Source organism: Pelmatolapia mariae, linkage group LG5 (assembly GCF_036321145.2).
Source record: "Pelmatolapia mariae isolate MD_Pm_ZW linkage group LG5, Pm_UMD_F_2, whole genome shotgun sequence".
Classification (NCBI taxonomy): domain Eukaryota; kingdom Metazoa; phylum Chordata; class Actinopteri; order Cichliformes; family Cichlidae; genus Pelmatolapia; species Pelmatolapia mariae.
Window position 1 is genome coordinate 29,184,873 of NC_086231.1, and position 15,571 is coordinate 29,200,443.

The following is a 15,571-nucleotide window of genomic DNA, read 5'->3' on the forward strand; positions in this document are numbered from 1 at the left end:
AGAAAGTGGCAGATGGTTATTAAGCTAAGGGAAATCATAAGTAAAGTACTATGTATATAGCCTGCAGCCTAGGAAGTAAGATGTTTTAAACGTAAAATGAAAGGTTACCTCACTCAAATAAATGTAACAAATATTTAGTTTGGAAATATGAGGAATAGAAAATGTTATATCAATACCTTTGGGAGTAAAGGTTTGGTTTAGTAAATGTGCCCACTTTGGAGCAACTGAAATTAAATGTAACCTATGAAAAAGGGGGAAAAACCAAAAGAAAATTATGTGGCAATAAAATTTGCTTCAGTCTCCCTTTCACTGTGGGCTATCTTTCTGTAGCTTTGAAAAAAGGCAATTGTACAATAAGAGCGAATTAAAAATCAGGTTAATCAATAACTAGGTTTGGTAAATTAAATAAGGAACAATTGTGTCAAATTATGAACCTTTTAGTTATAAGACACGAAATATTCAGTGGAGCTGGATGTATAGCTCCAATGGGAAAAGTGGCTTAAATTAAGAAACATGTTTGTTAATTCAACAGTTTCAAAGTGAACCTAAAGGCTTAAACACTATAGGCTTTTAAGGTTTAAAATGTTTGATTTGGAGGCCTCTTGAGTTTATGTGAGTTTACAGAGATCATGAGTCATGTACAGTGCTCTCTGCATAGGAAAAGCCATCTCAAGCACACATCTGGTGTCTGCTATGCAGCGCCAAATTCATTGTTAGTTAGGTGTTTTGTTTTGTTTGAATTCATTAATTTAAGCAATGATCCAGTGACTCTCTCCCCCTCTCTCTCTTCTTTAATACAAATAGTGCTGAGAGGCTATAATTTGTACTTTGCCTAATAGATCACCTTGACCTGTCCGTGGTTTTAATGTTTAGAGTCATTGTTCTGAAACCCGAGTAAACAATCTGTACTTCAGGATTGAATTGTTTTTCTAATTCGGAAATAAGAAGGAATAAATAAAAAGGTGAAAATTACACGCAAAATAATAAATTCAAGCAATTAAATAATGTAATGGTTTTATTGAGTCAGCTCTATTTGTGACTTAATGTAATGGTATTGATTACAAAGTGGGGGATTTTGCCAACTTTCCTCTTGGCTTTTGTTCCTTTTATTGAATTTTATTTTATTTTTTTTTAAATTTTTCATGCTGGTGTAACGTCACAGTCTTTGCTCCTTGCGTTAAATATGCAGTTCTAGATCTCTCTTTGTTTGTTATTTTGTTAGTCATCTGAAGCCAAACCGCTCTTTATGTAAACGCGGTTGATGCGGAACACCTGGGCTGGCTAGCTGATAACTAACCCTTATCGTGATTACGGTTGTTAGGTTTAGTTAAGTCATATAAGTACAACGGAATCGGTGACTGCTGCACTTGCTTCGTAGTACGGATCGCTAATGTGCAAAAGTGCAAACGCGTAAAATAGTTTAGTTTGCACATCAGTGAGCATGACATGGCATTGAAGTACTAAAACTATGACCACAGAAAGAGGTCACAAAGACTGATTGTCAGGTAAGAAGGGATTACCACCAATGCAATGTTCTGATTGGACCCTGCATTCATAAACACAGGACGCTCTGTAGGTACCCCACACCCATCCGTGTGATTAACACAGAGCACTTCACTGTAGAATACAGCAGCCCCTCACCCCCCGTATTCTTATTCTGAACTGCTCCTGCCCCTCCCCTGACACACCGACCTCAGTAAGATCCATCCCCAAGTTGCCATTAAGACGAGCGCACAGCTGTGGCACACCGAAGACCCACGCGCAACGGCAGATCATCAATGAATGATATTCGGTGTAGATAGGTGACAGTGTGTTTGGTGTCACCCACACGCAGGAGGTATCTTTATGACGAAACAGCATCTCCAGTTTTATCTTTCGACTAATTCGAAGCGCGCGTAAAAACTGAGCTAAAATAATGTTGATAAGCGCCTTGGCAAAGATAACGTTCCTCCTGTCGTGGGGTTACTTAGTGCTGGCCACGCGGGTCGCTTTCTCCAACTTCTCCGTGGACAATGAAGTGCGCTCCAGCTTTATCCAGCGGCGACTGAGGGGCCAGGAGCGCAGAGAGATGCAGCGGGAGATCCTCTCCATCCTGGGGCTGCCGCAGCGTCCGCGTCCGCACGTGCACACCAAACGCAATGCCGCCCCAATGTTCATGCTGGACCTCTATAACACTATTAGTATAGACCCAGAACAGCACAGGTATTCAAACTACGAGACCGTTTTACCAACGCAGACCTCCCCACTGGTGACCCCGCAGGACAGCCGATTCCTAGAAGAAGCAGACACGGTGATGAGCTTTGTCAACCTCAGTGAGTAGAGCATGTGTGACTTTTGAAGTCAGGAAGTGTGTTTACTTGGTTGTTAGCGTTTTATCATTTGACTTAACCTGTTTTCTCTAACGCCTCCATGCTTAGATATATATTTAAGTACCCTAAGATTATATTACTTTTATGCACCAAGTCCACGTCGTTCATCCACGTCTGAAACTCCTTCATATCCAAATGACTAAGTTACCCAACCAACCTTGTTTATGTGCATGGTTTGATTTAGTCATCTCAGAATTCAGTTTTAGAATGAGCCCTTTCTCTTTTTTTTAGTTCCTTTCCAGCAGCTGCAATACAACAGACAGCATTAAATGTTTCTGTCTGTCTCTCTTTTTTCTTTTATAATCTGTTGTTTCTGACTCTTACTTTTGGTGACTTTCTTTAGTTGAACTCAAGCATTATGCATTCCAAGCTGTAAATGTTATGACAACATGTATGTATCTGGTTTCCCCAGAACCCCTTCAAAGCTCTAAGGGAGAGGCTTTAGCATTGCTTAGTTTCGCATGACTAGAAATTGAACAGGCATTTCTCAAGTTCAAGGGAGTGAGAGATGAGTCGATGAAGATCGAGATATAAACTGCATCTAAGCATGGTTATTGGTTTAGTAATCTTCCAGGTGCCTGTGCGTGCATTCTTCCGTGCTTGCTTGAAGGGCAGTGGGAGCTTGGGTTTATTCAGACATTATTGAATTTATAAAAGGCAAATCTTGCTTTGTTTTCCATGGAGATTGTGTGGCAGCTCCAATATTACTATGGGAAATCAGCAGACCACATGCTGTTTGAGTGTGTGGTTACATCCCAAACCAGCTCTGATCTTTGGGCTTGCACAGTGTTATTTAGGTCAATGTGCAGAGAGTGGGGTTTGGTCACCTGAAATATGTCTCCAAGAAATCATTAACCTCCCTTTCTGATTGGTTGTCAGTGGCATCGAACTGAAGCTTTATATAACAGGGCCTATTAGAGTTATTTCTTTTGCAACGAGCACATAAAGATGTAGTTAATACAAAACATTTGGAGACCACAAGAAAATCTCAAACATAACATTTTATGTCCCCAGCCCTGAACTTTTAACTGACAGTCTTTAGCTAATGAGATCTGGAAATGCTGTTTCTGAAAACCAACAGCAGATTTGTGTGGTTTCACATTTGAGAACTTTGATTTTAAAGAGCAGTGAGAGGGGGGGGAGAGAGAAAGAAACAATGAGTGTGTATTATTTCGCTGTCAGGCTCACCGCAGCCTCTTGTGCAGGCTCCCACATCGTGCTAAAGTGACTCTATCTTGGTGGTCTCTCGATGATTGCTTCAAGAGTGAACTGGATTACGGTATTTCCCTTCCAAAGACCACAGCTTCCAATATGACGGAGAGCTGCTGCAACTCATTTGATCCTTTTACATAAATCCGGCCCATCTAATCAGTGTCTGTAAGTGATGTGAGTCGTGTTAGAGAGATGGGTAAAGATTTATAATGCGATTCACAGGTGCAACATATAAACATGCTTACTGTCACCATAAAAGGCAGCTATCGTGCTCTGCACATTTTCACTGTCTTTATACTGTTCTGCATTTCTCTGCTCCTCATCTCGGCTCCTTGTTTACCACTTCTGCAGTTTTTCCCCTGACATGTGTACACACTCATCCAATATGCTTTCTCTTTTTTTCTTTCTTTTTTGCATTGTCCATAGCACACCTGCAGAGCATGAGAACAGGCTTTATTGCACAGAAATGTCACCATGTTTAGATAAGATGCAAGAAACTCTTGTAGCGGGAGGAACGACTGAAGAACAGATGGATTGTTGTTTTTCGAGAACAAGCAGGAAGACATGTGCTTGTCCTGCTAAGCTGATTGAACAAAAAAAAATCCATTAAGATAATTTTTTTCCACTCTGAAATGTATTACTGCCTTGTGTGTGTGGCTTCTCTTTTACGTGTTAAAGCAGATTTATGAAAGGCTTTCTTTTCTTTGTCTTTGATAGTTCTCTTTCAGGGTTGTTAAACATAAAGTTCATGGATTCATGGATCTCGAAGGAAATTAAGTGCTTTATTTGTCATCACCTTTTATTTAAATTTAGATAAAATGTTTCTGAAATTAATAGACTAACTTGCATATCCTGTTTTTTTTTTAGTGCAGATTTGTGATCCATCTTTAAACTCCCATGCTGTGAAGAAGACACTTACTACAAAAATTGCAATAGGTTAATAGTGGCTCTGCAGCTATGTGGCCCTTTAGCGTTAGGGGTAATCCAAAGTGTTGAAATGCCTCCCAGAGGGAAGTTTGCATATCTGAGGTCTGATCTCTGCAGCTAATGGTCCCTAACGTAAACACACCAAGTCCTTACAAGCAATTATTGCTTTCATAAAATCACCCCTCTCTCCCTTCCAGCATTTAATTGCGGTCAAACAAATGACTCGCAGGGTTCAGAATGCACTGCTCTTAACGATGAGCGGCTTGTGCGTGTGTTTCTGCGCTAAGTGTTTGTAGACGTCTGTGAGTCAAAGCATGTGTGAGAGAGCTCTGCAGTGCCATGAAAAAAAAAAAAAAAGTTTCTAGCAATCGAGATCTTGTAAGGATGGATTTTTTTTTTTAAACAATAGTGTGCTCCATCAGTTGGAGTACAGGATGATGTCATTGCTGATGATGTAGTGTGTACCAGTGAGCAGGATGTGTTTAACATGGCTAATCGCTGCTCCCCTCTGCTGCACACCTTCAGCAGAGACCCCGGCTGCTGTGCTGTTTCCAAGGACAAGCATGTTGACTAATGCTGTAAAAACATGACACTGGCAAGCTCCAGGACGCTTCGGGGTCTTTCTGACCACCATTCCTTTTTCTTTTTTTTTTCCTGGAAACTCTGAGTGTTGGAGAGCTTCAGCCGGCTCAGGACTGGGCAGAAACCTCGCAGTGTCACCAGCTACTGCTGCTCCACTTTCTCCTACAGTCAGACTGAACTCACCGGATGGCGACGTATTGCAAAACGATCAGGGAGCCGTAATGGGCACAGACACCGGGTGTAATGGCACATGTGAATTTGTGTGCCTCTCTCTGCTTTATGTGAGCGTATTTGTAAAAGTACACTAGCTGCTGTGGTTTTCCGGGCTGCGCCTTAACTGGCCTTTTCTTGTGGTCAGCACATGTGTGCAATTTAAACAGGGAGCCAAACTGAGCCATGAGTATTTTTTTCTTCCTTTCCTTCACATTGGCCTGTATGGCAAACTTGGCTAAAGTGATGTTTAGATCAGTCATTTTACTCATGGCAGCAGGATTTTTCCTATTTCAACCCGAGTGCTTCCGAGCTGCGGGCAGAGCAACACACATCAGAGAACTGACTGAATGTTTTGAGAGACCACAGTTGCTTTACCATCTGATTGCACTAAGTGGTTTGCCTTAGTGCCTTTTCAGTGTCTGTGCAAACTTTCTTTTTGAAGGTCAAAAGGATTTTTTTCACCTAGTGTGTGTGTGTGTGTGTGCGCGCGCCTCTGGGAGAAAACAATAAACCGTTTATTATGGCGATGTTGTAACCAGATGGTCTATAAGGGGGATAATCCTTTTTTAAAGCACATCAAAGCCACCACCTGCTCTTCAGGTTTGTCTGTCTGTTGTCATCTTGTAGTTGATCAGGATCAAGATCTCCTCCTCCAGCGCCATGCTACAGAGTTTCGCTTTGACCTTTCACGTATTCCAGAGGGAGAGGCCATCACAGCAGCAGAGTTCAGGATTTACAAGGATCTCATCCAGGAGCACAGTGAGAACAAAACATTCAGAGTGAGTCTCTACCAGGTGCTGCAGGATCCTCCAAACAGGTAAAGAGAGTTTCTGATTTGCTCCTTTCTCTGTTTTTAATTGATATTATCATATATGTCAACCCTGTCCTTGCAGCAGATGTCAGAAAAAAAATCTGCCCCTTATTTTTCTTCTTTGTTATGGCTCTGTACTGCTGGCAGTATTTGTCTATTAGCTACATATGCATCTCCGTGATATCTTGTACTCAACAGCCGCTAGGGATCAACATTGCTGACTAATGATTCCCTAATATGTCTGCTAATATCATTTTGTGTGCGTGTGCTGACTTTAGAATGAGATTAATCCTTTTTATTAATGTACCCCCCCCCCCCCCATTTTTTTTCTTCTTCTTTTTTTAATTCATGATTTCTTAGATCATTGAGCTCGACTCCATGGTTTGAGTCCTCTTGCTGAATTTCAACAGGCTAAACACTTGTTTTTCTTAGAAAATGGGTTGTTGGGCTACGTTTCCCCACAGCTTATTTGTGCTGATGTTCGTGTCAGTGCTGCCACTGTTGACACAGAAATTAGTGTCAATTACGGAAATATAGTGACTCTCTCAGAGCGGTTTACTCTCACGCTGTCTGAGAAAATCAGCTCCCAGGAGACCGGTGTTTATATCACACAGCTGAAGCTACAAAATAACACCAAACCCTCAACACGTCAGTTTTTCTATTACACAGTTATCTCTCCATCATACCTCCTTTTCTCTGCCAGTGTCTGATATGTTTTAAACTTTCTTTTTATTTTCCTTGTTGAAAGCTGCAGGTGAATTTACACACCAACGTCCCTCTAACCTCAGGGAAAAGTCTGTTTTGTTTTGTGTTGGGACTCTCTAGAAATCCAGCACAAAAACGTCTCGCAGGATTTCTTCTGACCCTCATACATGGTGGCAGCTGGCACTGTTACATTATTAACACAGATGTCTTGAAACTAACCAGCGAGCTAGACCTGAAATAATAAATTGTGAAACTGCTAATTTATTGATCAATTTTTATTTTGATAACTCAATCATTTGGATATTTTTTTTCCAAGCAAAAATGACATAAAATTCCCCAGAATAAGCTTTTCACATGTGGATAAAAACTAAAACGCACTACAACATTAAGATTTCCTCTGATACATTGATGTAACTGCATACTTTACCCTGTGTATTGTGTTAATTTTTATTAACTTGTGTTAACTGGCAATTCCTAGAGTTGGTCATCTTTTTTTAAAAACTTTATTTACATGTACATCAGGCTTTCTCACTGTCTGAGGCCTCATTGGATCTTTTTAAGGTTGTTATGTTTTTGGCTTTGAGAACTCAAAACTTTACAGTAACAACCATTAAATCACATTTATTATTTAGGGTGCTATTGAGAATGCAAATTAATGTTTTGACACAATACCAGCAAAGCAATAAGAAATTATAGATACCAGTATAATATAAAATGATATGGTGTATGTCATAAGATGCCTGATTTACTGATTCTTTTACATTTACATTACATTTTTATACCTTCAATGCCAAATTAATGTTTTGAATCTGAAAGTACTTCCATTAATATTCTTCATATTTGTTGCTTTTGAGAAGGTGCTCAAATTTTGGTTTCACAATTTAAAAGAAATCAGACTTTTGGAACCGGGGAAATTCACAAATTTTAAGACCCTTATGATGGAAACTTTTAGAAATTCTGTTGACACAATTTAAGATTTAATAAAGGGGGAAAAAAACCTCCAGGTTTGTGTTTCAGTCCAAACAGAAACTCTTGGAAATGCTCACAGGCGCAAACAACACCTACTTTTTGTTTCTTGACTGACCCCCACAAAAAGAAGCCAAAACTGTAAAAGTCAGCCTCTCAAACAATTTCTTTCTTAGATTTGTGGAGCTAAAACTTAATTTTGAGTCTTCATAATTAAAACTAATTAATAAAAACTAATTAAAACTAAAGATAAAGATTCATAACAAATACAGCTTTTATAAAGAAAACGTGTAGTGACATGACAAACATGCATCTGCAGAGGACCAGACATTAGAAAAATGATTACGACAGGATTTACAAAGAAACTCGTACTAGGTTTTAATATTTGGTCAGAAGCTTGTAAAATGGCTGATAACACACAGCACCACTCCGTAGGTGTATTTGACTGGTCCTATTGCATCAGCTGAATTAAAGCTGGTCAGCAATGATTTAAAATCATGGGTTTGGATAAAAAGGGGTCATGTGCCAGCCAGTAGGTGTAGATTAAAGTGTTTTATCTGTGAGAGTGGGGCTGCCGGCAGCACCATTGTCATTCAGACACACAAAAGCCACTCCACACAGACAAGCAGGCAGCAGGACAAAAGACAGACGTCTGAAACTCAGACTATAAACAAAGCAATTCTCTGTTGAGATCTGCCCCTAAGCGGACACGCATCAGCATTAAAGTGCTGCTTTGATAACATTCAAAGTGGGAGGACTGCATGATTTAGGGGGGTAGCTGTCAGGGAATTTAACTGAGGTGATACTTAGACTTTTACATTTTAAATTAGAATGGTTTCATTCGCTTCCACTTTGCATTTATTTCCTGAAAATGTCAGCATCATATAAAACGCTGTGCTGTTAAGGGAGTGATAAAACCACACACACACACAGCTGCAATATTTTCCCGCTTGTTGAATTTTTCCCTTCAGCTTGGACTTCAGCAAATGAAATGTGTCCACTTAGATTAAACTCAAGTCTCTAACCATCGACTGGTACAGTTTCTCTGATCCGTCTCCATCGTGGGTTTACCCTCAAACACATTGCTGAAGCTTAGCACTTTAACCTCACTGTAACTGGTGAACTTCAGCTCCACTGTATTGGTATAGTGAGCTTAAAAAAACCCCATAACAAGTGGTCCAATACTTCTGCACTCTAAGTAGTACAGGATCTCACATATGCTTTTGACATTTGTGGTGTATTAAATATTGAAAGCCAAACATTTTCCCAAGCATACCACATTCCTTTAGATGTGTTTGTATTTTCAAGAACGTCCGCGGTTTCCATAAATTTCACCGTGGAATGAAATCCATTTGCAGTGAAAAACAAGAGCGAGGTAACCCATCATGGTGGAGTTTCATCGACACTGCATTTTAATTTGTTCTGTGGAAAAGCCGATCGACTGAGTCCGCAGGGGAATGATTTTGCTTTGCACTTGGAGCTTTTCTGCGCTGAAATCCCTCGAGTGTGTTTACATTTCATTCTGTCCTCAGTGACTTGGAGCTGTTCCTGCTGGACCGGCGAGAAGTTCTGGCTTCAGAAGAGGGATGGTTGGTCTTTGACCTGACCACCACAAGTAACCTGTGGCTGGTCAACCCTGAGCATAATCTTGGCCTGCACTTGGTCCTTGAGGACAGTCATGGTCAGTGATTATCCAAAATTGATTCTACAACACTGAAAAATGGAGTGTGATCCATGGTAGTAATATTAAAAAATAAATAAATCAATAAATAAGTGATCCTTTTATGTAATTATGGCTTGGTTGCCTCTTTGGTTTGTTCTCTCTGTCTCCATCTGCAGGTCAGAAGAGAAACCCCCAGTTAGCTGGAGTGGTAGTGGGCGGTGGGCCTCAGGACAAGCAGCCATTCCTGGTTGTCTTCTTCAAAACCAATGAGGTGCGACTCCGCAGCGTTCGTTCAGCCAATGGCCAAAAGGGGCGCCAGTCAAGCCGCTCTAAACCCCAGAGGACTGTTCAAGATGCACTGAGGGCGGTGGAAGCTGCAACAGGTTACTGAACCCCTAAACCCTCTTTTCCCAGATGAAGACGACCTCCCTTGTACCCTTAATGATGAGTTTTGACACCTCAATGTGAATAAAGACGTGATTTGACATTTTTCCAGGGGTAGCAGTAATAAGCTGTATAGGCAGAGCTCACCCTGACTAACATCTGATACACACTCAGTCATTTTGTTCTGAAAACAGGCCTGAAATATAACAGAAACCACTCGGTTCAAAAAAGGAACGCAAGGGTTACTCCTCGTAGGCGTCTAAAGTTTGAAAATGTCACTCATGAACGGAGTAATTTCAGGAGCTTTAAGAACCTGTTGTGTCAACTGATATTTGCTTTTTGTTTTCAGCCAATATCGGCATCTCTAAAGAAGGATGTAAAAAGCATGAGCTGTATGTCAGCTTCAAGGATTTGGGATGGCAGGTATAAAACTAAAATTTATCAGCATTTTTTTTTTTGAAAGCATTTCTTCAAAAGTGACAATTAACAAACACTTTAATAAAAAAAACTCTGACCAGGACTGGATCATAGCACCAGAGGGCTACGCAGCATATTACTGTGAGGGAGAATGTGCTTTTCCTCTGAACTCCTACATGAATGCCACCAATCACGCTATTGTGCAAACTCTGGTAAGCCTCAAACGATCCCTGATTAAAGGCATTTCCTCTGTAGCCTCTGCTCTCCCTGAGGATATATTTTGTATTTCTTCTGTGCCACAGGTGCACTTTATCAACCCAGAGACGGTGCCCAAAGCCTGCTGTGCCCCAACACAGCTCCACGGCATCTCTGTGCTCTATTTTGATGAAAGCTCCAATGTCATCCTCAAGAAGTACCGCAACATGGTGGTCAGAGCCTGTGGCTGTCACTGACTACTCATATTCCCCTCTGTGACGCGTACAAATCCAGAGAGATGCTGAAGAAAGGCGGAATCGGAGCGATGATTAACTGACTGGTCACCGGAGAGCTTTTGCCACAGAGCTTTATTCTGGGGGTCTGTTTTTTTTTTTTTTTTTTTTTATATGACCAGCAGCTGAGCCAGCTTTAACCACTACCACAGCATAAATAGAGCTACTGGTCACAAAAAGGGATTTTATGGATTTTTTTCTTCTTTGTAACGGATTTTATTTTTTTATATACTTTTGTGTGAAACTAGAGAGACTGCACCGAAAGGACTTTGAGCAGTGTGCAGAAGTTTCATAAGCTCAGAAGGAACTTGTAAAAAGTACTGGTAGTGGTGTGCACTATCATACATGCAACAAATATCTCTATTTGAATTCTTCTTAAAATAAGAATAAAGGGTTTTGTCTTTGTGGTAATTTAATTAAAACAGACTTTACAGCTCATAAAACTATAAATCTTCCTCTTGAAGCCTCTCACCATCGTTTTTGGATGAACCTGTGTTTAGATGAGAGAAATGAAGTCTGGAGTTCAGCAGGGCAGTGAGTTAATGCCAGTGGGATACATTCATAAACATTGCAGTTGTTCAGAGATTTGCCAAAATATTAAACCCACTCGCAGGTGAAGTAAATAACATTTGACCGTGTTTTCATAATGAAATGTTCTGCTGGGAATCATGTGAACGTACCACCCACCTGAACATTGTTGCAGGCCTCACCGAGCAGGACAAATCACTCAGGAAAAAGCTTAAGCATCACAGCAGATTCCCTAGATCCCAGTCTGGTTGAGCATCAGTGGGCTGACCTGGAACAAGGCTGGTCAATGAAGGCTCTGACTGCCAACCTGTTCAATCCACACGACCTGCTACGAAACCCAACATCACTCCTCCATCTGCTCTATCCACACTTTGTCTGGTGTCAGAGCAGAGCTGCAGCTGGACTGTGTTTTGTCGCTAACCAAGATTTCCTTTTTTTTTTTTTTTTACCTCAAAAGTTGTCTCAGCAGATGTATTATTAGCATGTTTGGCTTGTAAACACCTCTGTAAGTACTGAATGGGCTGCACAGTTAACACATGGAATATTTATTTCTTCAGCTTTGCTTCACCTTCACCTACAGCACCTTGTGTCCAATAACTCTGCCATTATTATTATTAACTCTACATTTAAAGATCATCCTATTCACTTAAAACGAACTGTTAGGCGAGCTGTGTATACGCACACTTTCCAGTCTTTTTCATGTCCACTCTTAGCAGTGGGACACATTCAAAAAGGAGCATCAGTACAAAAAAGAAAGCACAGCATATACACAATACAATATATCCAGGCATTAAAAAAAGGCATTTATACCGACATCACCGAGAAGCTTTGTGCCTCTAACGTAGCATATTACACTCGCACACCACAGCCCACGCTTTTAAAAGCACAGGTTAAACCTGTTATCGAAGAAATAGAGGTAGAAGCGTAAAATGAAATCCTTCTCATGTAGCGAAAAAAATCACGTTTGTTGTAAATCTGAAATTGTCAAATTGGTTAAAGTATCCAGTTTCCAATTCAGAGCAAAGTTTCCTTTTGTGATCACAAAGAACTCTTACATAATACCAGGCAGGAAAGAGAGAAACTATCATGAGCAGCGAAAGACCTGAGGGAGTATTTTTATGTGCTTTTCAAGGAACGTGGGCTGATTTAGTCAGAACTGCTAGAAATAATAATATGAACACTTACATCAGAGCCAAAAACTCAAACACACTATCCTTTGAACTAACAGGGTTTCCCTCAAACGCATTGTCACTGAAGCGGTTTTATGTGGCAACACAAATTTTACACTTTGGTTCTACATTTCAAAAAGAAAAGGTCTTACATAGCCTGAGTTCTTGCGTATAAGATCTGAATTATGTGCTGCTGCAGACTTTGTGTAGGCTTACAGCAGATGCAATGTCGAGCTCTGACACGATTCATGTTGTCAGCGTGTGATCCCTGACTAACCTTGACAAATACAGCATGTGTTATCACACCTCCGGGGGATCCTGAGAGTTAATCTTTCCTCTTTAAGCGGTTCCTCCTTAGATACAATCATGATACCAACAGTCAAGCACAGAAATAGGATTCAGGAGGTAGAATGACAGTAAATACAGGCTGATTAGAAAAGAGCTGAAAAGCAACCAGCTAGCTCCCTGCTAATGAAACAGCCACTGTTCACTACATGCAATTAGTTCCTGGACCTCTCAGCTCAGGGGCTGAGAAGTGCCTCCTGCGGACCGCCTCTGCGCCCCTCTTCGGCTCCAGTGCTTGTTCCCCTGGCCTTGTGGGAAGCAGTGTGCTCGGGCCAGATTGTGGATGTGGTGCTTTTAGGGACTCACACCCTTCCTCTTCTAACTTCCCGGGTGAGGTTTTTGGTTCTGATGTGGCTGGCTGTGGAGCCTGGGGAGCTAATACAGGTGTGAGAGCCAGGCAGACATCCCCTACGCTGAGCTGGTGGCACTGCAGGCCGCAGAGGCGAGCAGTCCTCTGAGGGCTGCAGGAAGACCAGCCGCGCCCACGCACGAAGAACGGGTACTCCACATACACATCCACCAGCTCCTGCAGGAGGCAGACAGATGCATACAGAGGAAGCTGTGAGACAAGCACGGCTTAGACGTTTGCTCACTAGAGGGTGGTGTTGTTCCATTATGGTGGATCTATTCATGCTTCATGTAACAGCAAGAAGATAGAATTAACAGTACCTATGGATTTCAGGTTTTTATGCACATTATCAATGCATACAAAAATTCACTTGTTACACCATCTGGTTTAAAAGCAAGAGTATACTGATTCAAATTTTCTGCAGGTAAGTACACACCTTTTAATTTACCCAATTATAGATTTTTCTAAACCTTGTGCTAAACATTGCAGAGCCTCCAGAAAAAATAGCTTTCAGGCATGAGGCAGATCTTACTGGATATCTTCTTTTCTTAACTGCCAACACACTCAGATCATTTCCCTGTTTGCAGCACTCTCCTTTGGCCTTAAAATTACTACTGAAGGCGGCCACAAAAATAGCAACAGACATACAGCTCCATCTTATAAAATAGCTGCTTTATTTCCCAAAACAGCTAGCCACTGCAGTGTTTTGCAGAAGACACCGATACAGGAAGTGCAAATGCTCCTGACTATTTTCAGCTTCAGATTAATACAAGCTTTCTATGCTAGTATTTTTCACAGCCTGTAGTATTTTATTGCAAATCCCACAGCGCACTCAAGGTGTTGCTAACAGTTTTCTTGGCGATAATGGAGCGCCATGGCACTGAAGGATAAGTTTAGGATGCACATGCATTACACCTTTAATTCGAGCTATTCATGCATTTGAATTTGCCATTGAAAATTTTCACTAAGTTCAGTTATTATTTTTTATGTACATGAGTGTGTTTAGGAAGACAGTGATGTATGTGACCATGTAACACAGGAATGTACTCTAATGTATGTCTGGTGTAAGGATACCAGCTGTTCTGGATTGTAAATACCATTAGGTCTGAGAATAGTGGCTAAAAAGCATCATAAATACCATAAAAATAAAATAATGGTTTAGAGCTTTTGAGCAGAAGTCAATAAATTAATGTTTTTTACACCATCTAACCAGGAGATCCAGATGCTCTTTTTGGTGGGAATGCTATGTAAAAAGAATAGTAACAATAATGTGTGTTATGAATATTAACACCACAGTGGGAATTTCTTTCACCTGGCTTTGCTGGTCGTGAAGCATGATGAGGAGGCGGGAGATCGAGGACGAGGAAGCTGAGGGGGAAATACTCTGCACCGTGCAGCAGCTCAGGCGGAGGTCTGGACAGGCCAGTGAGCCAAGCAGGAAGTCTTCAGTTTGCAGGTGCTCTACCCTCCTCAGCCGCCCGTCCCTGAGCTCAATCAGAGAACCGGCCACAAAGTGAGGGAGGAGCCAGGGGAAACGGTTAGGAGAGGCGGTGGAGGAGGAAACGTGCTCAGAGGAGGGCCTCGTGGGAGATCTTGAAGCGTCGTCCTTCGTGAAGCTGCCAGCGCTTTTGGAGTTTTTTGGGGAAACTTGTATGAAGGAATGTCCAGAAATAGAGGCAGCCTTTGTTGATCTGTGCGACAAATCAGGTTGAAGTTTGGGGTTCTCACGGGGAGAGTGAGGTAGGCTTGTGCTCAAAGGTGAAGTACTTGCCTTTTCGACCCTGGGAAAATACTCAGTTTTTCTCTCTCCTTTTCTCATGTATGGACCTTTATGCCTGCTGTAGGTCTGCCTCTCTGCGTTCAAACTCTTCTCTCTTGAAGTCTTGTGCTTCTCCCAGCTGTACGCTCCACTCGCTCTGTGGAAACCCTCCAGGGAGACAGCGTTGAATCTGGAAGGATAGTACGGATGGCCTGGGTGGAGTGCAGGTGTGCCAGATATGTGGCTTTGGTGCTGATAGTGGTTAGGAAAGTCCCATCCAGGGTGCAAGGGGTTGAACTCTCTCCACTCTGCCCAACCATGATGCTCCCTGAATGCAGAAAGAATCTGTGGTTTGGACCTGTTAGGTGTGGGTGTCTGCATCCAGGGCTGGTACAGGGCAGTAACCCGTCTCGGCACAGGCTGGAATGGGCCAGTGTGCTTTGTGGTGAGTTCGGTGTGGCTCTTGTAAGGGTATGGCGCCTTAAAGTTTGCAGCATCGCACTGCTGCTGCTGCTGCTGCTGCTGCTGCTGAAGTGGCGAGCTTGGTCTTTGGTCCCTCTTCTTGAGCGGGAGGCTGTCCCTACCCGGGACCAGAGCCGAGTTTGTTGTGAAGCTCATGGGCTCGAGCTGATCGTCACTCACACCGACACTCCCGAAGAACTACAGGTGGCGTTGTGATCATGT

The 15,571-nt window shown here is 41.9% G+C and overlaps 2 protein-coding genes across 2 annotated transcripts; one reads left to right on the forward strand and one right to left on the reverse strand.

Moving 5' to 3' along the window:
- The first annotated feature begins 1,915 nt into the window (after positions 1 to 1,915).
- On the forward strand, positions 1,916 to 11,103 carry LOC134628050 (bone morphogenetic protein 7-like). Its single transcript, XM_063474648.1, has 7 exons — positions 1,916 to 2,312; positions 5,931 to 6,120; positions 9,318 to 9,466; positions 9,625 to 9,831; positions 10,182 to 10,255; positions 10,351 to 10,461; positions 10,552 to 11,103. Exons 1-7 carry the CDS (start codon positions 1,916 to 1,918, stop codon positions 10,699 to 10,701), a joined length of 1,278 nt encoding a protein of 425 aa, XP_063330718.1. The 3' UTR covers positions 10,702 to 11,103.
- A 1,821-nt stretch (positions 11,104 to 12,924) lies between these two features.
- On the reverse strand, positions 12,925 to 15,505 carry LOC134628249 (uncharacterized). Its single transcript, XM_063475016.1, has 2 exons — positions 14,441 to 15,505; positions 12,925 to 13,305 (listed from the first exon to the last, which is right to left on the reverse strand). The coding sequence occupies exons 1-2, from the start codon at positions 15,503 to 15,505 to the stop codon at positions 12,925 to 12,927; spliced, it is 1,446 nt and encodes a 481-aa protein (XP_063331086.1).
- Positions 15,506 to 15,571: the final 66 nt, after the last annotated feature.